Genomic DNA, 25854 nt, shown 5'->3' on the forward strand with positions numbered 1-25854 from the left:
TATCCAGCAAATGAGGAATGCTTTGAATTCCAAGTAGTTTCTCAGAATTCTGGAGAAGAAAAAAATCCATTTGGAAGCACATTGATTATTGAATATAATTTAATGTTTGCATTGCAAAATTACTTCAGAAAGAGATTTCAATCTGTCAGTGGACACGGGAATCTGTCTAAAAATAAGAAATAGATGTTCAAGACTGCTGATTCAGGAAATGCAGCATTATTTTAGCCTGCTGTAGTTTTCTCAGTTAGCTGGGAAAAGGCTGTACCCAGCAGCAGTTGACAAACCACGCAGAACTAATTGGCTCAGTACTTAGCAGTTGCAAATGATGGTGCCCTGCTGTGTGATGGTTATATTGGCTCCACTGCCTCCAGAGGTACCAGGAAGAAATCACTGCTGGTGATAGATATTTATAGATACATATCAATCACTGTCTTAAGGTCACGACCCGAAACCATCCATCCATACCACTGAGATGCTGCCTGACCTGCTGAGTTATTCCAGCACTTTGTGTCCTCTGCTGGCCTTGTTTGTTTTCCCAATCATTTCACATGGGCATCATTGACAGAGCTGGTAGTAATTGCACATCTAACTGCCTCGTACTGAATGGATCAAATCAGCGATAGCTAAGAGTTAAATACATTAGTCTCTCTAGAATCCATATAGCCCAGATAAGGATGGCAACATTTCTTCCCTGAAGTACACTAGTCGACCAGATTGTTTTTTCCCAGATATATATATCAATAATTTACTTTTATTTTCTTGGATCTATAAAATTCATGTTCACAGATTACAAATATAGTTCACAAATTAATGTTCACAGATTATAAATATAGACTTCTCGATTACTAATCTATGAACATAACCATTGTTATATCCTTCCCCTGCAGTACAAGAGGCAGCAATGGCACCTCACACATTTTCAATGCATGCTGCTGAGAAGAAAATCTAATCTAAGCTGCTAAATATGGCCTAACCTCACTGCTTTGTTGATGGATGATTTGCTTTTATGTACAAATTAGTAGGATCTAGTTAAGGGTAAAGTGCTTATAACCCAGCAGTATGAATATTGACTTCGCTAACTTCAAGTACCCCTTGCTTTCCCTCTCGCTCCATCCCTCCCCCATTTTTGTTCTCTGACCAGTCTGACTGTCCTCCTGATTAAATTTTATATTTGAATGCTTCATTGTCAGCTTCCTCTAGCCAATAATAATCTATTCTACATTTTCCTTGAACTTCGTCCCCTTTGATGTCTCGTTTCCATATCGCTGTGTCTCCCTCTTGCCTGACTCTCAGTCTCAAGAAGGGCTCGACCAGAAATGTAACCCATTCCTTCTATCCAGAGATGCTGCCTGTTTCGCTGTTATTCCAGAATTTTGTGTCTATCTTCAGAGTAAAGTGCTGTTCTTCTGATCATGCAAATGAAAATAAGCTTCAAAATGCACATTAATTACAAAACAAGGGCATGGCCCTAGATTTCCAAGGAATAACCTTTGCTGGTATGCCAACCTCATCTACTGTATCTGTTGTTCAAGACGTGGTCTCTTCTATATCGACGAGATCAAACGTTGACTGGGCGATCATTTCGTTGAACACTTTCGCTCAGTCTGCCTGGACCTACCTAATTTCCCGGTTCCTAAACACTTTCATTCCCCTTTCCATTCCCACACTGACCTTTCCATCCTAGGTCTCCTCCATTGTCAGAGTGAGGCTAAACGCAAATTGGAGGAACAGCATCTCATATATCGCTTGGGTAGCTCACAACTGAGAGGTATGAATATTGATTTCTCTAACTTCAAGTAATCACTGGATTCCCTTATTCTCACCCAGCAAAAGCTACCAATGGCCTTTTTCCTTTATCATTGTTACTTTTTTGCATATCCTTCATTCTTTTGTTCTATATCTCTCTGCAACATCGTCTATAACTCTCGTTTCCCTTTCCCATGACTTTCAGTCTGAAGAAGAGCCTTGATCCAAAACATCACCAGTTCCTTCTCTCCAGAGATGCTGCCTGTCATGCTGAGTTTGGAGCATTTTGTGTCTATCTCTGGTATTATGATCCTTGTTCTTAACTATTCCGTAGTAACAGGGATCTACAACCTATCATTTACCTCAGAATGTTTTTCCACGGACACTCTTGGTACTGTGCATCAAAGATAAGGGCCTGTCCCACTTAGGCAACTTTTTTAGATGATTGCAGGAGACAGCGCTCGCCTCATGATCGCCACATGTTCGTTGGCTGACTCTGGTGAGTCTCCTTCATGGTCGCGAGGAGTTCTCGCATTCTGGGAACTAGTCACGGCTTCAGTATGGTCGGGGCAAATTTTTCAAATGTTGAAAATTTTTCAGCGACCAAAAATTGGTCGCCATGGAGAAAATCGATACTTTTGTAGTCGTAGGTGCAGTGGTAGTGGGGTCGCCATGTAGTTGTAGGTAGTCGAGGTAGCTGTAGGTAGTTTTAGTTAATCTCCTTTGCTGACCGGGCATTTTCATTGGCTCATTGGGGGAAAAAAACGTAAGCACGAGTTTTCAGAACCAAGGAAAACCAACCGGTAATGTTAAATGCCCGCTAAACTTCACATCTGTGTATCTCTGGCTTATTAAAAGTTGTCTGGCTTCTTAAAAGTGTTTTCACTCCTTCTCCCCCCCTTCTCCCCCCCCCCCCCCCGCTCTTTTAAAGGACTTACCGTACACTGTGCTAGCCGTCTTAACCTTCCTGTTCATCGCGGTGTGTGTCTGTATCACCTTGGCTTTGCACCGTGTGAATTTCAGACAGCGCTCCCCCGCTTTCCCTGGCCCCCGCCTTTGCGATGTGTGCGTGTGTGTGTTCCACTCTTGACGCTCGCCGTTCCACTTGCCGGTTTTTCAGTGACTGCCACGAGCTTGACACTCCTCGGCAGTCCGCTGAAAAATCGCCCAAGTGGGACAGGCCCTTTAAATGCACTTTCAGTGCCATTTGCTACCAGTCAATCAGTGCATTCAACCCATACCTTAGGCAGATCATCAATATGCAGTGCCATGTACATTGAAATGGCATTGGGATGTGTGATCAATGAACAGCCATGCAATCAACACATCAAATAGATAAAACAAAGGGCTTAATACAAAAGCAAAAGCTTCAATATTTCTGTGCAGGAAGGAATTGCAGATGCTGGTTTAAATCAAAGATAGACACAAAATGCTGGTGTAACTCTTCAGGACAGGCAGCATCTCTGGAGAAGGAATGGGTGATGTTCCTTCTGTCGAAAATGTCACCCATTCCTTCACTCCAGAGATGTTGCCTGAGTTACTACAGCATTTTGTGTCTATCTTCCAGTTCAATATTCCAGTTGGAATCAAAACTGAGTTCTGACAACTGGTCATATCCTAACTGTTCACAATTCTCTTTGAAATAACTGCTTTAATTTCAGAATTCGCGCATTTGTGGACAATTCTATTGGTTTTTGCATTGTTTAATCTTTACAAAAAACTCAACACATGCGCTGGAATATTTATTTGAAACATAGAAACATAGAAAATAGGTGCAGAAGGAGGCCATTCTGCCCATCGAGCCAGCACCGCCATTCATTGTGATCATGGCTGATCGTCCTCAATCAATAACCCGTGCCTGCCTTCTCCCCATATCCCTTGATTCCACTAGCCCCAAGAGCTCTATCTAACTCTCTCTTAAAATCCATCCAGTGACTTGGCCTCCACTGCCCTCTGTGGCAGGGAATTCCACGAACATAGAATTAAGTTAAACAATTGCATTGGGGTAAATATCTGCCTCATTTTATAATGTTCTCTGAAACATCTATCCAAGGCATTTATGAGATATAAAAATCGAAATTGAAATAGAGTCATAGTCATACAGTATGGAAACATGCCCTTTGCCCAACTTGCCCAACATGTCCCAGCTACACTAGTCCCACCTGTCTGTGCTTGGTCTCTATCCCTCCAAACCTGTCCTATCCATGTACATGGAACTGTTTCTTAAACGTTGGGATAGTCCCAGCCTCAACTACCTCCTCTGGCAGCTTGTTCCACACACCCATGTGTGAAAAAGTTACCCCTCAGATTCCTATTAAATCTTTTCCCCTTCTCCTTAAACCTATGTTCTCTGGTCCTCGATTCCCCCTACTCTGGGCAAGAGAGTCTGTGCATCTACCTGATCTATTCCTCTCATGATTTTGTACCCCTCTATAAGATATAGAAGAAATTATGTTGCATGTTAAGTTACCAACAGGAAACAAATCAATTCAAGTCATACCTATACTGGATCGTGTATTGGACCGCTCCATTATAGTCCTCTTGCTTGGATTATTTAGAACTGATCGCTTGGCTAGGGATATATCAGCTGTCACCCGTGTAATTGATATCCTATAACAAAGAAAGCAAGCAATATCTGTTCAGTCAAGCAGTTTCACTAACCATGGTTATTAGTTGCCACAGGCATTTAATTTATTGATCAGTCCTCTGGTATAATAAGCATCATGTTAGAATGGTCTGATAGTTAAGCCCTCTATCTAAATTAAATTCCTATTCTCGTCCAGATGCCTGCAGATCAGTGATGTACAGGTCCATCACTGATTTGCCAGCACCCTACCTCCAGAGCCGATTTGTTTTGCTGGACCTATCAGAGGTCACGGTCTCCGAGAGGAGTCCAATGGCAGAACGGTAGAACAGTCTGCCTAGACTGCCGAGGAGCCGAGATACCGACGTGCAAAGTCGGCCTCAGAAGTCGGCTTTGGGAACAGATCTGCCGGCTTCGGCCGGGCCGGAGATCCAGAGCCCCAGACGGAAGGAGCAAATTCGACCCGCCGATCGCCAACAGAAGTTGGCTATTGGAATGGATCTGCCAGCTTTGCCTGGGCCAGAATTCCAGAGCCCCGGCCGCAGGGTGAAAATTCGACCCGTCGATCGGCGCAGAAGTCCCAATGAGGACGAGATCGGCCACCTTACCCGGCCATTTTCGGGGTAACTTCCAGGGGGGACTTCAAGTGCAGTCTCATATTTTGTCCAGTTTAAAAGAGGCCTTTAAGTTGCCGGAAAATCGGTGGTGGACCTGCACTTTTATTTCAGAATGCAGTCTTTTCTCTCCACAATCTAACTTTTTCTTTTGCAGAATAATGTGCTTTAGTAAAATGGTAAAGTTGCTTAAAACACTCTCCTCCAGAAAATGCATGTTTTTAAAGAAAAAAATCTTGATATTTTCGCATAGACACTGTGCAAGTTTAAAATCTGCAATTTGTTTTTCACAATGACAAGGGTCAAATCGCAAGGTCTGGAAAATAAATGTGAGGTGGGATTCCACTTACCTCCCATCAAACCGATGCTTTAGGAAATCAAAGAGTGCTTTTTGCATCATGTCTGTCACCTGCGCAGGAAGAAAAGATGGCAAGGAATGTATGCAGAATAATGAGAAATCCATAGTTAAAATAATGCAATATTTCCACAGTTCTGTTTCCAACTGCCTTAAAGCACAGCTGACATTATGGTAACAAGGCAAACTCCTACCAACAAGGAAGCTAAATTGGGTAAGCATAACTTGTTGGCAAGGCTAGATTTATAGGCCATCTGTAAATGGCAGCGAGAAGGTGGACTTTTAAACTATTTGTATACCTTGTGTATGCAAGCAAAGAATTTCACTGTGCCTAGTCACATGTAACAATAAAGTATTCAATTCCATGAGGGTGCCTTCCTGAAGCAATTCAATCCTTTAGAAGGTACTTCCATTTGTTATTCGAAAGGGAATTCCCATATTTATGTCTATTAAAGCTGGAGGAACAACAATAATTGTTATTCCAAGTCAGGAGAGTGAATTTCATGAGGAAGGAAATGTGGATGGCGCTCAAACTGCCTGGAATTTTTCCTCCTCCGCCTCCTCCTCCCACAGTAAAGTCGCAGGAATGGGAGATGTCACCAAGATACATTCACGAATTAGAACATAGAGCAGAACAGCACAAGAATAGGCTCTTCAGCCCATGGTGTTAGTGATGAACACAATGCCAAATTAAACTTCTGCATGCATATGATTTATATTCTTCCTTCCTACACTGCATATTCATGTACCTATCTAAAAGCCACTTTTGTATCTGCTTTCACCACCTCCATTCATAGCACATTCCAGACACCTGCCACTCTCTGTGTAATGCACTTACCCAGCACATCTCTTTTAAACTTTCTTCTTCGTAAAACTATACTCTCTGGCATTTGGCAATTCCACCCTGGGAAAAAAATTCTGTCTACCTTATCTATGTCTTTAATCATTTTGTAAAATTCCACCAGATATCCTTTCAGCTTCCGATTCCCCAGAGAAAACTGTGCAAGTTTATCCAACCTCCACTTAAATTTTATATTCTCAAATCCATGGCAGTATCCTGGTAAAACCTTTCTGCACCCTGTCCAAAGCCTACACATCCTTTCTACAATGAGGTGATCAGAACTATACAAAATACTCCAAAAGTAGACTAAGCAAAGGTTATAACACTGCAATATGACTGCCCGACACTTACACTCAATATCCCGATTGATGTAGGCAAGCATACGATATACCTCCTTTACAACTCTATCTACTTGCGTTGCCACTTTAAGGGAGCTTTGGGCTTGAGCCCCAAGATCCCTCTGCACATCAATGCTGTTTAAGTGTCCTCTATTAACTATATACTTTTGACGTCCCAACGTACAACACTTTAAACTTCGCTGAATTAATTCCATCTGCTAATTCCCTGTCCATATCTGTGACTGATCTATGTCCATCCCTTTGATAGCCTTCTTCACTGCACACAATTCCACCAACTCCCTAAGAATTCTCTCCAGTAGCTTCCCTACCATTAAGTCAAAATGTCACCCATCCATGTTACTTCAGAGATGCAGCCTGACCCGTTGAGGTACTCTAGTACTTTTTGTCCTTTTGTATAAACAAACCAGCATCTGAAGTTTCTTGTTTCTACATTGTCATCAAAATTTCAGGCCTGGAATAACCTCCTGGTTTATTGGACAACAATGATCCCTGCTCTCTGATATGCTTCTGAGGCCTGGAGTACCTGAAGCAGGAATCTCAAAACCCTCATTGGGAAGATATCATTAATGCTCTAGCAACAAAATCACTCAAATTCACGGGATGTATAAGCAAGCCAATGTCCGTATCTTCTCCTTGGCCTACACCCACACCATTGAAGCCTGGATTACACTCAGCCAACTACGTTGGGCAGGTCACTTCATCTGGATGCTTAGTAGCAGACTTCAAGCATAAACTCTTTGTACAAGAGTGGTTGGACTAATTGAAGGCTAAAAGCACCTAGCAGAATAATCTGCCCTATTGCCTTAGAGCTATGATCCATGAGGGAAATAGAAAACGTAATTAGTGGTGAAGTAACAGCTCCTAGAACTGTGAGATTAAATATATGATAGTCATGGATAAATCAGTAAAAATTTATTAGGATACTGAACTATCCAAAGAATGATTGGAAAATGGAAACTACTTCAACAGAGAGTGATGAATGAGAATTATACCCATGAGACCACAGTGACGCAGCTGGCATGCTGCCTCAGTGACCTAGGTTCAATTCTAATCTCCAGTGCTGTTTTTGTGGAGTTTGTACATTCTCCTTGTGAATGCATGGCTTTCCCTCGATACTCCGGTTTCCGCTCTGTCATGGAAAGAGATTACCAAGCAGACAGAGGAAAAGATTCAAGGATGCACTCACAGCTTCCTTGAAGAAAGACAACATTCCCATTCACCAGGGCGAATCTGCAAAGGCTCACACACATCTTCAAGATGTGGAGGAAAACCGGAGCACTGACAGTGGTCATGAGGAGAATATGCAAACTCCATACAAACAGCACCGGAGATTAGAATTGATATCAGCTGCCTCACTGTGGTCTCTTGTGTATAATTCTCATACATCACTCTCTGTTGAAGTTGCTTCCATATTCCAACCATTCTTTGGATAGTTCAGTATCCTACTCATTTTTTACTGATTTATTCATGACTATCGTATATTTAATCCATCTCAGTTCTTACCTCACCACTCACTATGTTTTCCATTTTTTCTCATGGGCACTAGCTCTGGAGCAATAGGACAAATCATTCTGCTAAATGCTTTTAGCCTTCAATTAGCCCAACTTCAATCTAATACAAAAGTTTCATTGCATCCAATTAATCGATAAATGGAAAACTCCTTGTATATAAAAGGACCTGGTTAATTGTAAATCTAGTATATTTTAGTTTTCAGCAAATTATTTATCCATTCTAAAAAAAAAAGGATTGTTGATCAAAGAAATCATCAGGCAGATGATTAAGGCCACATGGGTGGAGACCTTTCCAGATAATTATGAAGAATATAAAAACATTAAAAAATAGAAGTAGTAGGCTGGCATAAGATTACGGCTGTTCTGTCCCAGGCATCATCTGCTCCCCTGTAAAACTCGAACTGTTGTTGGAACTCAGGAGGTCAGGTGGCATCTGAGGAAGGAATGGTCAGGCGATGTTTCAGGTTGGGACCCTTCTTTAAACTATCTATTCCCTTCACACATGTTGCCTGACCCGTTGAGTTCTTTTACCACTGTGTGTCTTGCCCACGATTCCAGCATCTGCAGTTCCTTGTTTCTCCATCTGTATCAGTTCCCAAAGGTAATTGATTATCTCGGGTAGCAGATCTTGGAGAAAAAACAAGGAATACGGAGAGAGGGCAGAGGAGTGGAGTTGAGGAAGAACGTCAGCAATGATCTTATGAAAAGGCTCAAGAATCCACGTGGCATATTCTTGTTCTGATTTTTATTCTGTTGCCAGGGAAAACATCTGTTGCCAGGCAAAGCTAGATGTTACACCTCTGGCATGCAATCTCAGAATGAAATTTAAAATTGACTGCTTTTGTGCCATTAAATGTTGAAAAACCATGTTAGATTCTATGTGAAATGAGCCGAAACAAATAAAGAGGGTCAGGCCACTGTAATTTGTGTTAAATGTCAATAACACAGTTAAGCAATAAAGGGTCAGAATGACCCGAAGGCACATTTACAAATTAGTTCTGTTCAAACCGTCACTTGCAATTACCAGCGAAATGTGAATCCGTTTGTTATCCTAAAGTAGCCCACAGTGGCACTCTTCCAGATAAATCTATGAAAAGTGGGCCTTAGCTCATTCCAGATATTTTACATTTCTGCAAATAATAGCCCAGGCATGTATACCATAAGATCATAAGGTCATAAGAGATAGGAGTAGAATTAGGCCATTCAACCAATGAAGTCTACTCCGCCATTCAATCATGGCTGATCTATCTCTCCCTCCTAACCCTCCTAACCCTCCTACTTACAAAATTCTTAAGGGGTTGGACAGGCTAGATGCAGGAAGATTGTTCCCGATGTTAGGGAAGTCCAGGACAAGGGGTCACAGCTTAAGGTTAAGGTGGAAATCCTTTAAAACCGAGATGAGAATAACTTTTTTCACACAGAGAGTGGTGAATCTCTGGAACTCTCTGCCACAGAGGGTAGTTGAGGCCAGTTCATTGGCTATATTTAAGAGGGAGTTGGATGTGGCCCTTGTGGCTAAGGGGATCAGGGGGTATGGAGAGAAGGCAGGTACGGGATACTGAGTTGGATGATCAGCCATGATCATATTGAATGGCGGTGCAGGCTCAAAGGGCTGAATGGCCTACTCCTGCACCTAATTTCTATGTTTCTATGTTAACCCCATTCTCATTCCTTCCTCCCATTACCTCTGACACCGGTACTAATCAAGAATCTACCTCTTTCTGCTTAAATACACCCAGTGACTTTGCCTCCACAGCCTTCTGTGGCAAAGAATTCCACAGATTCAGGACCCTCTGTCTAAAGAAATTCCTCCTCATCTCCTTCCTATAAGAATGTCCTTTAATTCGGAGTCTATGACCTCGAGTCCTAGACTCCCCCAGTGATATCACTCCCAGTGATATCAGTGTCACTAACAGAGCATTTGTTCTCATTAGCTTCACAACATGATCTAAACCACTGAAACTTTACTCTATAGGGATGGAACTATGGCACAGTAGTTAGTGCTGCTAATTGCTCCAGGAATATGGATTAATTGCTGACCTCAGATAGGGTCTGTGCAAGGAGTTTATGTGTTCTCCCTATGACTGCACATGATTCCACTGGTTTCCTCCCATATTTAAAAGTTAAACCACTAAGTTATTTGGAGATTGTAAATTATACCTTAGTGTGGGTAAGTGACAAAAGAATAGAAGGGGAGTTGACGGGCATGTGGGAGAGATTGTAAGGTAAATAAGGTAAGGTGAATATTGAATTGATAGGATTAATGTTGAGAGCCAACATTGTCTCAATGGGCCAAATGGTCTCCTTCTGTTGTAATATTTTGGAAGTTTTGGAGCATGGTGAGGATGATTGCATTGGACGCGTTTAGCTGAGAAGTATGACTCTCCATATTACTTGTCATGACTGTCTCTCACTGACAAGGGAACTAAAGAGAATATATATTCATGCTGCTCCACCCCAAACATAAATAAGGAGATGGAATGTCCCCAGTATATTAGAGAGATAGGGGTAGAGAGAGAGAAAGATAGATACAGAGAAAGAGAGAGATAAGGAGAGACAGAGTGACAGAGATGAAAAATCTATTTATAGCAGTTGTGGATTCCAAGACCAGGGGGGCACCTTTTAAAAATTGGAGCAATTGTTTTAGGAGAGTTGTTTAGACACAATTTATCATAATTATCACAAATTTGAAACTGTTTCCGCAAATAATGTTCGGTCAATTATTGACTTTAAATTAGAGGATGATCGATCTGTCTTATCAAAACTATTAGGGATAATCGGCATCTAGGTCAGGGATGAGTCACAGAACATAGATCAATACAGCACAAGAACAGGCCCTTCAACCCATGATATCTGTGATGACCCTGGTGCCAATTTAAATTGACTACATCTGTCTGCACAAGGATCTCTGAAGAATGGTCCCAGAAACATCCCATCACTACTCCATGTTCTCTAGAGATGCTGCCTGACCTGCTGAATTACCCCAGTACTTTGTTTTTTTTGTAAACCAGCATATGCGATTTCTTGTGTCTCCCTCTATTTCCTACTTAATCATGTGTCGAAATGCTTCGCAAGCATTGTTATCTGATTTGTTTCTACCACCTTCCTTGTCAACGTGTTTCATACATGTATCAGCCTCTGTAAAACAAAACCTGCCTAGTAAATCTCCGGTAAATGTTGTCCCTCTTACCTTATTCCTATGCTCTCTGTTATTTGATATTTCCATTTGATAAAAAAAAGACTCTGACCATCAGTTCTATCTATGCCTCTCATCATTTTATGTACTTCCAGCAGGTTGCCTCTCAGCATCTGACGGTCTAGTTCGCTCATGTGTCAGATGACGTTCTGCCATCGCTTTGCCACAGCCAGTGCCACATCTGTGCCTCTGCGGAGATCGTCCACAGTGCATGCCTCTCCACCGTAGGTCAGTAGGTGGGCCATTGTCAGTCCCTCTCCACACTTGCACCTAGACGATGATGGTCTAGTGAAAACAATCAATGTTTTTCCAACCTCTCCTTTTAGCTAATATGCTCCAATTCAATCAACACCCTGGGGATCGTCTTCTGCACCCTCGCCAAATCCTCCACACCATTCTTGTAATGGGGTGACCACAACTGAAGACAATACTCCAAATGTGGCCTAATCAGAATATTATGCAGCTGCAACATGACTTACCAACTTTCCTAATCAATGGTGTGATTGATGTGGGGTCTTTACTATTCTATCCACTAGTACTGCCTCTTTCGAGGACTTGCTATGGACTTGCACCTCCGTACATCCTTGCTCCAATGGATCCTGCCACTTATTTCTCTCTCACAGATGCTGCCTGACCTACTGAATAGTTTCTGTTTGTTGTTACAAGCCTATTGACAAAGCAAAGCTAGAATGTCCACTTTCACATCACCTTGTATTCGCAATGCAGCATTTTCATTTCTTTTCCAGGATACTTACACCAATAAAGTTTAAAAGAAACTTCAACTAAAGCATAAATCGTCCTACATAGTATCATGACTGAATAAGTTATTTGACTCAATTGAGTTAACCTTGGCAGGTGTCAGTAGTCAGCCACTGGTTACATATTTGCTTCTAATTTAGCGGTTTGTGCAGTCATCTCTATTCTTCTGATTTCAGTACATGATTGGGGACAATAGTCTGAGAGACTATCTTGTACAGACGGAGGAGTTGAATGAAGCATTAAATCATCGTCCTACCTACTTTATCAGAACACTGTGCCATGTGTATTTATGACTATACTGAGAAGAGCAGAGGAGATTGTAATGAAATATATGCAGGATTCAATGATTCTAATGAATGAATGGAGGGGGCACATGGTGAAGAGCACAAATAACTATTTATTAAAGCAAACACAAGTAAAACACAGAAACTATTAACTATCAATAAAGAAACAATACAAAATAACTCTCATGCCCCTCTGCGTATTCGAGTCTCCTGCTTGGTACTGGTACACACCACGGTCCAATCTCTTTCTCTCTCCCTCTCCTTGGTGAAGCTCTTTTCTCCCCCCAAAGATGAAGCTCATGCTCTCTTGGGAGAAGCATGTATTTATATAATAATTTTATCACTAAGAACAACAGGTGATTATGTGTCCAGCTAGCTATCCTCCTTGGTACCATATTGCCATGAGTTATGTGTCCTTTCAGACACACAACTAGTCTCGGATGTCTCTGGGTGGTAACACCTACCTTCAATCAACTAAATTAATTTTTTTGGATATTATCATTTTCACAATGCCATTTGTCGGACTCCATTGTGGCAAAATGGCTGCTGTGTTTCCCATATCATAACACTGCGACCCGACTCCGGTAGATGGTGACACTAGGAGCTCGCGGGTCCCCGGTGGGAGACCGCTTTACGGAGCACCAGCAATGGTAACTTCTCCCGCCCGAATTGCGGGTTTGAAAGTGACCTGGAGCGGGGCCTTACATCGCCCAGCGCGGCTTAAACAGCCGTGGGATTCGCTAGCGCCCGCTGGGGGCTTTGACTTTGACTTTGACATCGGGAGAAGAATGGAGAGCAGGGGAGAGACAAGACTTTGCCTTCCATCACAGTGAGGATTCACTGTGATGGATGTTTGTGTAAATTGTGTTGGTGTGTGTCTTGGTTCTTTTCTTGTATGACTGCAGAAACCAAATTTTGTTTGAACTTCATGTGGGGTTCGAATGACAAATAAATGGTATTGTATTGTATTAATAAGCACTTTAGAATCATCTAAGGTCACAGACGACAATACATTAAAAAAAAACACGCCTCTCTTGCCTCATGCACGGGACTGAAATTAAATATTTACGAAGGTGACCAGACTAAATTATACTTTTTTTTTTTACAAAGAATCATTGGTAAGACACACAATATTAATCCTCAAACTCAGTTGTCAACATAATAGTCTCAGAAGTAATTGCTTCCCATATCTCCCTTATTAAAGCCAATTTAAAGGACACAATCAGTAACCAGAAATAATCAGACAAAAACCATGCAAGTAACATTATTGAGCCAGATCCAAAAACCCATTGAATGTCAATTCAAATGAAAATCTATAATTTATCTCTCTATGTGAAATGTTATCTTGGCTTTCTAAAGCAAGCTTCAGCCAGTAACTCCCTGGAGGAAGTTAATATTTCTGCAGCATGTAATTCAAACTCAGGTCACTTGAAAGCACTTGCATCCATTTGAACAATAGTCATATTATAAATCGTTCCCAGTAGCTGGGTCCAAGTGCATCCCTGGAGTCACAGACTGTCTCAGAGCTTCAGCTAATGGATCTTTCAAGACCAGCCTGCTCAGCCATAACTTCTTATTGCATAGAAATACACTGATTCATCTTCCCCAGACAAAATGGACCACCTTGTATTTATCTCTGTGTTAGTCTCCATCCTCTCAATGTCAATGACCAGTTAACAAGTTAATAAGACACAGGTTAACATCAGCAAAACTCTTTCTCTAACAAACATCAGTGAACCAGCTAGGTTTTTCGCAGATGTCTGGTCATTTCAGATGATCACGGATGGAAAATTATTGAACTGTTTCTCTCACTGCAGATGCTGCCGGACTTGCTATTTCAACTATTGTCAATTGGTGTTAATAGTAATAATTTCACATGTCACGCTTCTGATAGTAGCTTTTTATTCCCATTTTATTTAATTAACCGTTTTTAGATTTTCGCCATTGCCAAGTGTCTCAAGCTTATTAGTCCAAGATCTTGAATTACTACTCTAGTACATTAGGCACTGTACCAATGTACCTATCTTAGTGGTACACCAAGTATATCATTATGAATAGATCCAATTGGCTGGATGTTCCCAGATAGAAAAATATCAAAATTGAGTTGATGTGATTCCTATGTACTCAAGTACAACATAAGCTGAAAGTGATTTGTGAATAAATCTAAATGGCCCAGTTCAAATAGGCCATCAATTTTGCTGCCATTCTTCCAAGTATGACAAGAATGCCACAAGATCAAGTAGTAATTTACAGTGTTGACAGGCACGCGAGGACCTGACAAATGCTGTTGCTAAAAATTACTAGCTGCACATAATTTACATTGAACAAAATTTCCAAAAATTGTAATGCAACATTATTCCTTACCTCATAACCTTTCAATGATGGGCCCACCAACACAACTGGCCTCATAGATGGCACCACATCATATGGTGGAATGTGTTCAGTCTGCGTTAATCAGAAACAACAATGTGCATGAGAATACTCATTAAATCTTATTGAAGGCAAGCTTTTAATATTATTTTACTGGCATTATCACTGCAGAGTAAAGTTCCTGCCCTGTTTATTTCCGTGTTCCCCTCACCATACGAATAATAGTAGTTAAGAAGCCTATTTTTTCCAACATAGTCCCACTATGGAATGTTGCACACCTGTAGCCTGAAACCCATCAGACACTTCTAATAGAATGCATTCAGTGGAGAAAACCATGTAGGGTGGATGGTCACACCAGAGTTCTTCAAACCAATTACTAGAGTGTTCCTTGAGGTTCATGAAGACTCTTATTTTGAAATGGTGATTACTACAGGAATCCTCGTTTACACCGGTGGTTTTTACAGTGGGGACCATGACTCTTGGGTAGGTTTTGGTAGGACACTTGTTCTGCATCTTTAGATTACCACAGTCGGTAGACTGGAGAACATTATCATAGGGTCACTTGGGTGAAGGAGATTACCAAAAGTAGTAGGCCACAAACAATCTCCCAGATGTACTGGAGGACAGAGGATCTAAGGGAGTAGAGGAACTGAAAGAAATTTTAATTAGGCGAGAAATAGTATTGGGTAGGGTAATGGGACTGAAGGATGATAAATCCCCTGGGCCGGATGGTCTGCATCCCAGGGTCCTCAGGGAGGTGTCTCTTGAATTGGTGGACGCATTGGTGATCATTTTCCAATGTTTAATAGATTCAAGATCAGTTCCTGTGGATTGGAGGATAGCTAATGTTATCCCACTTTTCAAGAAAGCAGCGAGAGAGCAAACAGGGAATTATAGACCAGTTAGCCTGACTTCGGTGGTGGGAAAGATGCTGGAGTCAATTATTAAAGAGGTAATAATGGGGCATTTGGATAGCAGTAAAAGGATTAGTCCAAGTCAACATGAATTTATGAATGGGAAATCATGCTTGACTAATCTTCTGGAATTTTTTGAGGATGTGACAAGTAAAATGGCTGAAGGGGTGCCAGTGGATGTAGTATATCTAGACTTTCAGAAAGCCTTTGATAAGGTCCCGCATGGAAGACTGGTGACTAAAATTAGAACACATGGTATTGGGGATAGGGTGTTGACATGGATAGAAAATTGGTTGGCAGACCAAAAGCAAAGAGTAGGAGTGAACGGGTCCTTTTCAGAATGGCAGGCAGTGGCGAGTGGAGTGCCGCAAGGCTCGGTGTTGGGGCTGCAACTGTTTACCATATATATGAATGATTTGGAAGAGGGGATTAGGAGCAACACTAGCAGGTTTGCAGATGACATAAAGCTGGGTGGCAGTGTGAACTGTGAAGAGGATGTTAGGAGGTTGCAGGGTGATCTGGACAGGTTGAGTGAGTGGGCAGATTCGTGGCAGATGCAGTATAATATAGATAAATGTGACGTTATTCACTTTGGCAGCAAAAACAAGGGAGCAGATTATTATCTCAATGGGGTTAGGTTGGGTAAGGAGGAGGTGCAGCGAGACCTGGGCGTCCTTGTACAACGGTCACTAAATGTTGGCCTTCATAACAAGAGGATTTCAGTATGGGAGTAAAGAGGTTCTTCTGCAGTTGTATATGGCTCTGGTGAGACTACATCTGGAGTATTGTGTACAGTTTTGGTCTCCCGATTTGAGGAAGGACATCCTTGTGATTGAGGCACAAGGATGCAGCGTAGGTTCACGAGATTGATTCCTGGGATGGCGGGACTGCCATATGAGGAAAGATTGAAAAGACTAGGCTTGTATTCACTGGAGTTTAGAAGGATGAGGGGGATCTTATAGAAACATATAAAATTATAAAAGGACTGGACAAGCTAGATGCAGGAAACATGTTCCCAATGTTGGGCGAGTCCAGAATCAGGGGCCACAGTCTTAGAGGGAGGTCATTTAAGACTGAGGTGAGAAAAAAACTTTTTCACCCAGAGAGTTGTGAACTTATGGAATTCCCTGCCACAGAGGGCAGTGGAGGCCAAGTCACTGGATGGATTTAAGTGAGAGTTAGATAGAGCTCTAGGGGCTAGTGGAGTCAAGGGATATGGGGAGAAGGCAGGCACGGGTTATTGATTGGGGACGATCAGCCATGGTCACAATGAATGGCGGTGCTGGCTCGATGGGCCGAATGGCCTCCTCCTGCACCTATTTTCTATGTCTCTAGATACTGCGCAGCCCATCAAAGGTACTGGCCTCCTCACCAATGAATGGATATATAGGAAGCTCTGCCTCAAAGTGACAGCTAATATCATCAAAGACCCACGCCACCCTGGCCAGCGCTCATTTCACGGCTACATCGGGAAAAATGTACGGGAGCCTGTAAACTGTAACCATCAGGTTCAAAAATCGCTTCCTCTCGGCAACCATCAGGCTCTTGAACACTGCACAACACTAATCTCAGCAGCTATGAACTTCTATAGAGCCTGTCCCAGTTGGCACCACAGATTTTGTTTTTTTTGCACTAATATAAGTTATTAATTTATTGATTGTTTTGATCATTGTATTTATCTGTGTGTATTACATTTGTGGGCCTGTTAAGCTGCTGCAAGTGAGAATAGCATTGTTCCATTGTCGGTACATATGACAATTAAACACTCTTGACTTGACTCTTGACTCCTGAATCATTTGGTTACAGTGAATCACCTGAAAAAAAAACTGACAGTCACTGCTTTAGATTATTAGATGCTGCTTCAAGTTATCGCCTCCAGTTTAATTGCAAAATAAATTACTGCAACTTTGAGTGCAGAGTATTATTTCCACCTGAATGTGACACAGTTTGGCACTCAATATGCATACACTTAACCCATGTAGGAAGTGTGATAATTTATCATATTGGTTAGGGCATCCTACAGAGTGACGGCCTGAATCGAGACTCACTGAACTGCTAATATGAGTTGAAGCCTAATAATTATTCGGGCCACATTTTGTGAAAGATGTCTGTGGCTGACTGCAGCACGCACCTTAGGTGGCATTGTCAGTTTGAACATGCACTGTGCAGCCAAAATAACACAAAAGAACCATAGGATGTTGCCACCCAAATTGTAAATTGTAAGTTATTTTTACATTCCGCACCATGGTTAAGATTAGCTGTTTCAACTTTCATCACCCAACTCTGTCTCTGCCTCAAAACAATCATGTCTTTGTAATCTCTAGACTTGCAATATATTCCTGGCTGTTTCTCCTCACCACACTGCCTGTCATTTTGGGCTTGCTGTCCTAAAATTATGTCCTATTTTGCTTCAACCATATAACCTAACCATATAACAATTACAGCACGGAAACAGAGCCCCGTCCATGCCGAACATTTTTTTTCCCCTTAGTCCCACCTGCCTGCACTCGTACCATAACCCTCCAGTGTTAACCACCATGATAGCTCCCCATTCAGCTCATTCCACACTGCCACCACTGCATGAGTTCCCCCTCATTTTAAAGCACTTAATTCTGAAGTTGTCCTCGTGTCCCTCTCAAAGGGAAAAGCTTGTCCCCATGACTTGTCTACTCATCATTTTTAAAGACCTCTATCAAATCTGCGCTCCAGAGAATAAAGACCTAATTTTGCTTCAACCAAAACCCAGGCAACATTCAAGATAGCTATTTTTTCAGTTCTGATATCTTGAACATTCATTGTCATTGAGTCATACAGCGTGGAAGCAGGCCCTTTGGCCCAACTTGCCCACATTGACCAACATTGCCCCATCTACATTAGTTTTGTCTGCCTGCGCTTGGTCCATATCCTCTCTGAACCTATCCTACCCATGTCCCTGTTCAAATGTTTTTTAAACATTATGATAGTGCTTGCGGCTCACTCCATATACCTACCACCCTTTGTGTAAAAATGTGCAGGTAGATGGTTGCATGAGGGTGGTGTCACAGGTCGACAGAGTGACCGAGAAGGCTTTTGGCACAAGGGCCTTGATTAGTTGGGGTATTGAGTATAGAAATTGGGATCTTATGTTACAGTTGTACAAATCATTGGTGAGATCCCATTAGGAGTATTGTGTTCAGTTTTGGTCACAAATTTCTCAAAAGAACCTTTGCAAGATAATCTGTGAATTTCAGCAGGTTTTTGACAGGGATGTATCTCTGCAAGGTACGGCAACCGTACTGTTTTTGATGTTTTTGCCATCATAGGCTTGTTACTTCCTTCCATTCAGTCCATCTTCATTGTACATCAGAAAGGCTGCAAGTATCATCAAGGTAATTCGAAATTCACTGTATGATACTCGGTACCTTGAAACCTTGGATACCTGTTAATTGCTGTCCTTACCTTTTCTCTCTTCTACAATCTAGGACAATGACCAGACTTAGGGAATAGCTTCTTCCCCATGCCTATCACTCCTGAATGAATCACCTCTTTCACACACGCGTCATCGAAGTGTTGCTGTGTATATTTATTCTTAACTCCAGCTCATTCATTCATTCCATTATTGCACTTAGGTATATTTTTGCACTTCTTCAGATTGCGCTAAAATCTACAATCTATTTTCTTGTTTTTGCATTCGTTGTTGCAGTTATTGTATCTATAATTAGCATTCACTGGTTACTTTACATTCTTCATGCGAACAAGGAATTTCATTACACCCTGGTGTATAATCCGAATCCTAATCCAAATCTAAATCCGAATTTAAATCTAAATCTAATCTGAATCTCTCCCTCCAGTTTAGGATTGGCACTTCTGGTCTTCTAACATCCTTGGCAACAAGGCCAATTCAAACCCACACTCTGAACATTAGTATTACCGCTACTCCTTGCAGCACTCTGTCGCCAACAGTGCATTCTCCAGGAGTAACCTCCTGTGATTATTGGGCAGGAGAATGCACCCCCCCCCCCCAACCCTGATATCACGATGACCCACAGTTGGAGTAATATTCCCCAGTTAGTACCCGATGAGGGGGGAGTGGGGTTCCTCCCACATGCCAAAGATGTACAGGTTTGTAGGTTAACTGGCTTGGGTTTGTATACTTGGTACAAGTGTATATTGCCCCCAGTGTGTGTAGGCTTGTGTTAATGTGCGGAGATCGCTGGTCGGTGCAGACTCGGTGGGCCAAAGTATCTCTAAAATAAACTAAATTAAACTAAATAGGCAAAGGTTTATCTCAACCCTTTAATCTGTAGTTCCATCATTTGACCCTAGTATTGCTAGTAGGCTTTCTAAAAATGGGTAACAGCAAAATATCAAAAGAAACTGAAACCCATTTTGATGAGCTCATGCACTGAGACTGTACACCTCTTTTATTCAATGATTAAAATCCTCAAACAATACAATACATTCTTTATTTTCATGGGATTATAATCTGTGCACCACATTTACATTTTCATTTTAATAGCTTTACAATCTGCGATGTTGCAACTCTTTTATTTTTAAACATTTATTTCATGGGTTTTACAATTTATTACTCTTCAGCACATGTTCACCTTTTTCATTTCATTGTGTTTACAACTGATTATTTTTCTCTTTATTTTAAAGGTTTACAATCTGATGCAACATATATTCATTTCCATATATTTAAAAGGGTTTGTTATATTGATGATGAGGAACATATTCAGGTCCATTTATTTAAATTGTTTTCATGCCTCCTTATTCAAGGGATATATGACTTATTACAATATTATGCATATTCAGCTCTCTTTATTCAAATGTTTTACAATAGCATGTGTTACTGGAGTGTCTCCATGAAGGCTTTAGCCCATAGTACTGTCCTAAAAGGTAAATGTTTATGTGCACAGCAGCTTAATTTAGCTACACTTTTGGACAGAGGTTGTTAATATTAGCTGACGTTACTGTATATTACTGCAAAGCAGGCATATAACTCTCCTTCCAAAATGAACACATGGTTGGATTCTGAGAAAACATTATGCTCTTGTTTACACTATACAGTTGTTTTTAATTTAATATCATTATATTATTAATATATACGTTTAATAAAACAACCATAAATTTAGTCTAAGAATTAACATCCTGATCTCCGTATAAGTTTGGTGTTGAAACAACTTTTGCACTATTTGCTCTGTATTTCAAAACAACGAGGATCTGATTATTTTTCAGATTTGCTGCTATTTGGTATTCAATTTCTTGAAGTCTGCACTGGATCCAATGGACATAATTTAATGACTAACTGCTTAACCATCCTACTTGCTTCCTCTCCAGATGAGGTCATAGCACCACTTTGAATTTTGCCTCAAATTTCAATTAAATCCACTTTGATTCTGAAAACAGATCTTGGTTCATTTCTCCCTGAGCTCAACTTGCCAAACGAGTTACGGACATGAGTGCAGTAAAATTTGCATGAACCTGCATTCCTTTTGTTCAGAGTCATAGCAAGAATTTTGACAAAACTTCTTACCAACAAAAGCACCAACATTTGGTTGATCAAGCTCCAATGTGTTCTCCTTATGAAGAGTTCTCATAGAGTCATAGTCTTTCAGTGTGGAATAAGGCCCTTCTGCCCAACTTGCCCACACCAGCCAAGATGTCCCATCTACACTAGTCCCACCTACCTGTGTTTAGCCCATACCCCTCTAAACCTGTCCTATTCATGTATCTGTCTAAATCTTTCTTAAACATTGCAAGAGTACTGCCTCAACTACCTCCTCTGTCAGGCGTTCCATATACCTACCACCCTTTGCGTATAAAAGTTACCCCTCAGATTTTGAATTCAATCTTTCTCCCCTCACCTTAAACCTATTCCCTCTCATTCTCGATTTCCCTGGGCAAGAGGCTCTGTGCATCTACCCAATATATTCATCTCATGATTTTATACACTACGATAAGATCACCCCCCATCCTCCAGTGCTTCAGGAAATAGAATCCTAGTTTACTCAACCTCTCCCCACAGCTCGAGTCCTGGCAACATCCTCATAAATCTTTGTACCCTTTCCAGCTTGACAACATCTTTCCTATAACATGGTGCCCAAAACAGAACACAATGCTCTAAATGCAGCCTCGCCAACATCTTACACAACTGCAACATGACCTCCCAATTTCTATACTCACTACTCTGAAGGCCAATGTGCAAAAAGCCTTTTTGACCACCCTAATTTGAGAATTGAGGGACTGATGTTTAGGGGTAACATGAGGGGGAACTTCTTTACTCAGAGAGTGGTGGCTGTGTGGAATGAGCTTCCAGTGAAGGTGGTGGAGGCAGGTTCGTTTTTATCATTTAAAAATAAATTGGATAGTTATATGGACGGGAAGGGAATGGAAGGTTATGGTCTAAGCGCAGGTATATGGGACTAGGGGAGAATACGTGTTCGGCACGGACTAGAAGGGTCGAGATGGCCTGTTTCCGTGCTGTAATTGTTATATGGTTATATGGTTATATCTACCTGTGATGCCACTTTTAACAAACTATGCACCTGCACTCCTAGATCCCTCTGCTCCACAACACTCTCCTGAGCACTACCATTCACTGAGTAGGTTCTGTCCATGTTTGTGCTCCTCCAAAATGCAATACCTGACATTTCTCTGTATTAAATTCCATCAACCATTCCTCAGCCCACCTGCCCAACCAGTCAAGATCCTGCTGCAATTTTTTACAACCATCAAGTTCTATAGGTGTTTACCCCTTGATAATGTCGGGATTTGAACAGGTACTTTCATCTGCAATTGACCAACCAAGCTTTTACATGTGTTTGATGAATTTCACTGTGACTTGTCACCTATGACAATAGAGTATTAGTTCATTTGCATATGCATGTAACATTTGCTTCTTGAGGGAAACCCGCTCTCGAGGTGCGGTAGGACCCTCCACATCCTAAAGATAAGTGAGATGGAAGGTTAATGGCACGAGTGCTTAGGATGTGGGAGGGAGAAGGGGGGCAGGAGAATGAGAAAGTGAGATTGAAATATTGCAGGATTAGTATAAATGTTTGTACATAAATCCATATGTTCACTTCAAGTCTATTAATCAGCTCTAGGAAATTGCTATCTCCTTATCATCAAAAGTCTACAACGGTTCTCTTGGCCGTGACCACAAAGGAGATTTTCATGACTCATTCTGCTAACTTCACGACAAGGAATGCAAATGCAATGCTAGCATCCATTTCGATGAGACTAGAATATAAAAGCAAGGATATAATGCTGAGGCTTTATGAGGCACTGATGAGGCCGATTTGGAATATTGTGAACAGTTCTGGGCCCCATATCTGAGAAAGGATGTGCTTGTTTTGGAGAGGATCCACAGGAGGTTTATGACAATGACCCCAGAGATGGTTGGGTTACATAGAAACATAGAAACATTGAAACATAGAAAATAGGTGCAGGAGGAGGCCATTCGGCCCTTCCAGCCAGCACCACCATTCATTGTGATCATGGCTGATCGTCCCCAATCAATAACCCGTGCCTGCCTTCTCCCCATATCCCTTGACTCCACTAGCCCCTAGAGCTCTATCTAACTCTCTCTTAAATCCATCCAGTGATTTGGCATCCACTGCCCTCTGTAGCAGGGAATTCCATAAATTCACAGCTCTCTGGGTGAAAACGTTTTTTCTCACCTCAATCTTAAATGACCTCCCCTTTATTCTAAACTCTCCTGGTTCTGGACTCGCCCAACATATGAGGAGAGTTTACATATGAGGAGAGTTACATATGAGGAGAGTTTGAAGACTCTGGGCCTTTGACACTAGTGTATAGAAGGATGAAGGAGGGTCTCATATCTGGATAATGTAAGGCCTAGATCCAGTAGACATGGAAAGGTTGTTCCCAGTAATGGCAGAATCTGGAACCAAATGGCATAGCCTCAGAATAAAAGAGCGTATCTTTAGAATGGAGTTGTGGAGGAATTTCTTTAGCCGGAGCATGGTGAATCTGTGGAATTCATTGCCACAGACGGCAGTTTAGGGCAATACATTGGGTAGTTTTGAAGTGGCGTTTGATAGATTTTTGATTTGGAAGGGCGTCAAAAATCACGGGGAGAAGGCAGGAGAATGGGGTTCAGATGGGAAAATAGATCAGCCATGATGGAGTAAACTTGGAGTTAAATGGCCTTATACAGCACTTATATCTTACAGTCTTATAGTCAGGGTCTCTTGGACACTATCTTTGGAAACCACCTAATAAGTACCTCTTATCTTTGTTATTATCTTCAGAGGCCTCCTCCAGAACTGTCATATTTGCCGATAACCTAGGCCTTAACTCCTGGTCTTATGGTCTAACTTCAGCAAATATTGAATTTACATACCAGTGTTAAGGTCACTGTTCAAACAGGGCATGTTAGACCGTGCAATTTTTGTATTCATTGTGAAGACTGACCAAAAACTTTGCTCTCAAATGAACTGACATTATATTACAATGCTTGTGGAACTGTTTCAGTTCTCCGTCTAATCAGATTCTGCAAATCCGCTTCAACAACGAGTCTTTCTGAAGCTTATCTGTAGTCTCAGATGCAGTCAGTGGAATGTACTTGTGACCTTAATTAATGTGTTGATCAGATTTTCACTTTCAACATCTTTGGCTCTTTGGGCCAATATGTCCTTGCCGATATTTTTGTCCATCTACACTTATCTAATATATTTATCTATAAGAATCTAATATTGCTAGAGCTAACTTTTAAATATCATGTGGGTAAAGGATCTGTCTGTTTTAAAGCTAATGATATCTCTTGATTCCTAAAGGTTTCATTCTTGAATATTGCATAATTGCACTCGCTCCTTGTAAGAGATTCTCTCCCTCATTATCTATCACATACCTGCATCATTAATTTGAGCTCATAACTTGCCATCGTGCCATGGCACAAAATCAAAGAGTCTGGTGTCAATAGAGGTTGCTAATTAGTGCATTTGCTCAAAAGTCTGTCTCGTTGCTGCTGTTACTGCTTGCAGAATAGATTCTGTACAATCCTGTTCCTCACTATCCAAAAGAACTTCCAAAATATAATGTAAATAGATGCAAAAAGCTGGAATAACTCAGCGGGACAGGCAGCATCTCTGGACAAAAGAAATGGGTGACGTTTCAGGCCGAGACCCTTCTTCATGCTGAAAGTCACGGGAAAGGGAAATTAGATATATAGATGATGATGTCGAGAGATATAGAACAATGAATGAAAGATATGCAAAAAAGTATCAATGTTAAAGGAAACAGGCCATTGTTAGCTGTTTGTTGGGTGAGAATAAGAAGCTGGTGCAACTTGGGTGAGGGCGGGATGGAGCAGAGGGAATGCAAGGGTTATTTGAAGCTAGAGAAATCAATATTCATATCTGGGTTGTAAGTTTATATTCCAAACTATAACCTTCCCATTGTTGTTTTGAATTTCCAATGAAATTGTGTTTTTTTCTCCTTCACTTTGCCTTTGATCTGCAGGCTGTTGAAATGTGACCTTCCATTTGACAATTGAAACTTTGGTTGTTCTAAACTGACAACAGTGAGGTGAAGGTTACACAGAAAAGCTGGAGAAACTCAGCAGGTGCAGCAGCATCTATGGAGCGAAGGAAATAGGCAACGTTTCGGGCCGAAACCCTTCTTCAGACAGTGAGGTGAATGTTGGTTATTACAACAATGGCAATCGGTGTTATAGAGCTATAAAGCATGGAAACACCCTCTCCTATCTATTTGTCTTTTAAATTAGGTTATGTTATCTGTCAGGCCTCCTTTGGTAGTTGACCCTCGAGATCGTATATAATCTTTCCCCTCTCACCTTAAACCAACGCCTTAGTTCTCGATTCACCTACCTTGGGCAATAAATTCTGTGTATTCACCATATCAATTCCTCTCTTGATTTTATATGCTGTACCTCTATAAGATCACCCCTTAACCTGCTGCACTCTGAGGAATAAAGCCCTAGCTCGCTCAATCTTTCCTATAAATCACTCCCCCAAGTCCTGGCAACATCCTCGTAAAATTTCTCCCACTCTTTCCGGTTTAATGACAACATTCCTATAGCAGGGTGACCAAACGGAATACAACTCTAAATGCGGCCTCACCAATGTCCTGTACATCTGTAACATAATATCCTAACTTCTATACTCAATATCCTGACTGATGAAGGTCAACATACCAAAAGCCTTCTTGACCACCCTATCTACCTGTGGTGCCACTTTCAGGGAACTATGTATCTGTGCTCTAAGATCCCACAACACTCTCCATGGCCCTACCAAACACTGTGAATGTCCTGCTCTTGTTTGACATCCCAAATATGCAACCTTACACTCCATTT

General features: G+C 41.4%; 1 protein-coding gene across 3 annotated transcripts in view; it reads right to left on the minus strand.

Annotated features, from left to right (window-relative positions):
* The window catches only part of cacnb4a (calcium channel, voltage-dependent, beta 4a subunit), a 306901-nt gene that overhangs the window by 36161 nt on the left and 244886 nt on the right, over positions 1–25854 (minus strand). For all 3 annotated transcript variants that reach the window (XM_055638722.1, XM_055638724.1, XM_055638725.1), the window contains 3 exons: positions 14614–14694; positions 5295–5353; positions 4247–4356 (listed from right to left, as the gene is read on the minus strand). In XM_055638722.1, the coding sequence (XP_055494697.1) occupies positions 4247–4356; positions 5295–5353; positions 14614–14694 (250 nt within the window). The remainder of the gene's footprint in view (positions 1–4246; positions 4357–5294; positions 5354–14613; positions 14695–25854) is intronic.

The sequence above is a fragment of the Leucoraja erinacea genome, chromosome 7 (assembly GCF_028641065.1).
Source record: "Leucoraja erinacea ecotype New England chromosome 7, Leri_hhj_1, whole genome shotgun sequence".
Taxonomy (NCBI): domain Eukaryota; kingdom Metazoa; phylum Chordata; class Chondrichthyes; order Rajiformes; family Rajidae; genus Leucoraja; species Leucoraja erinaceus.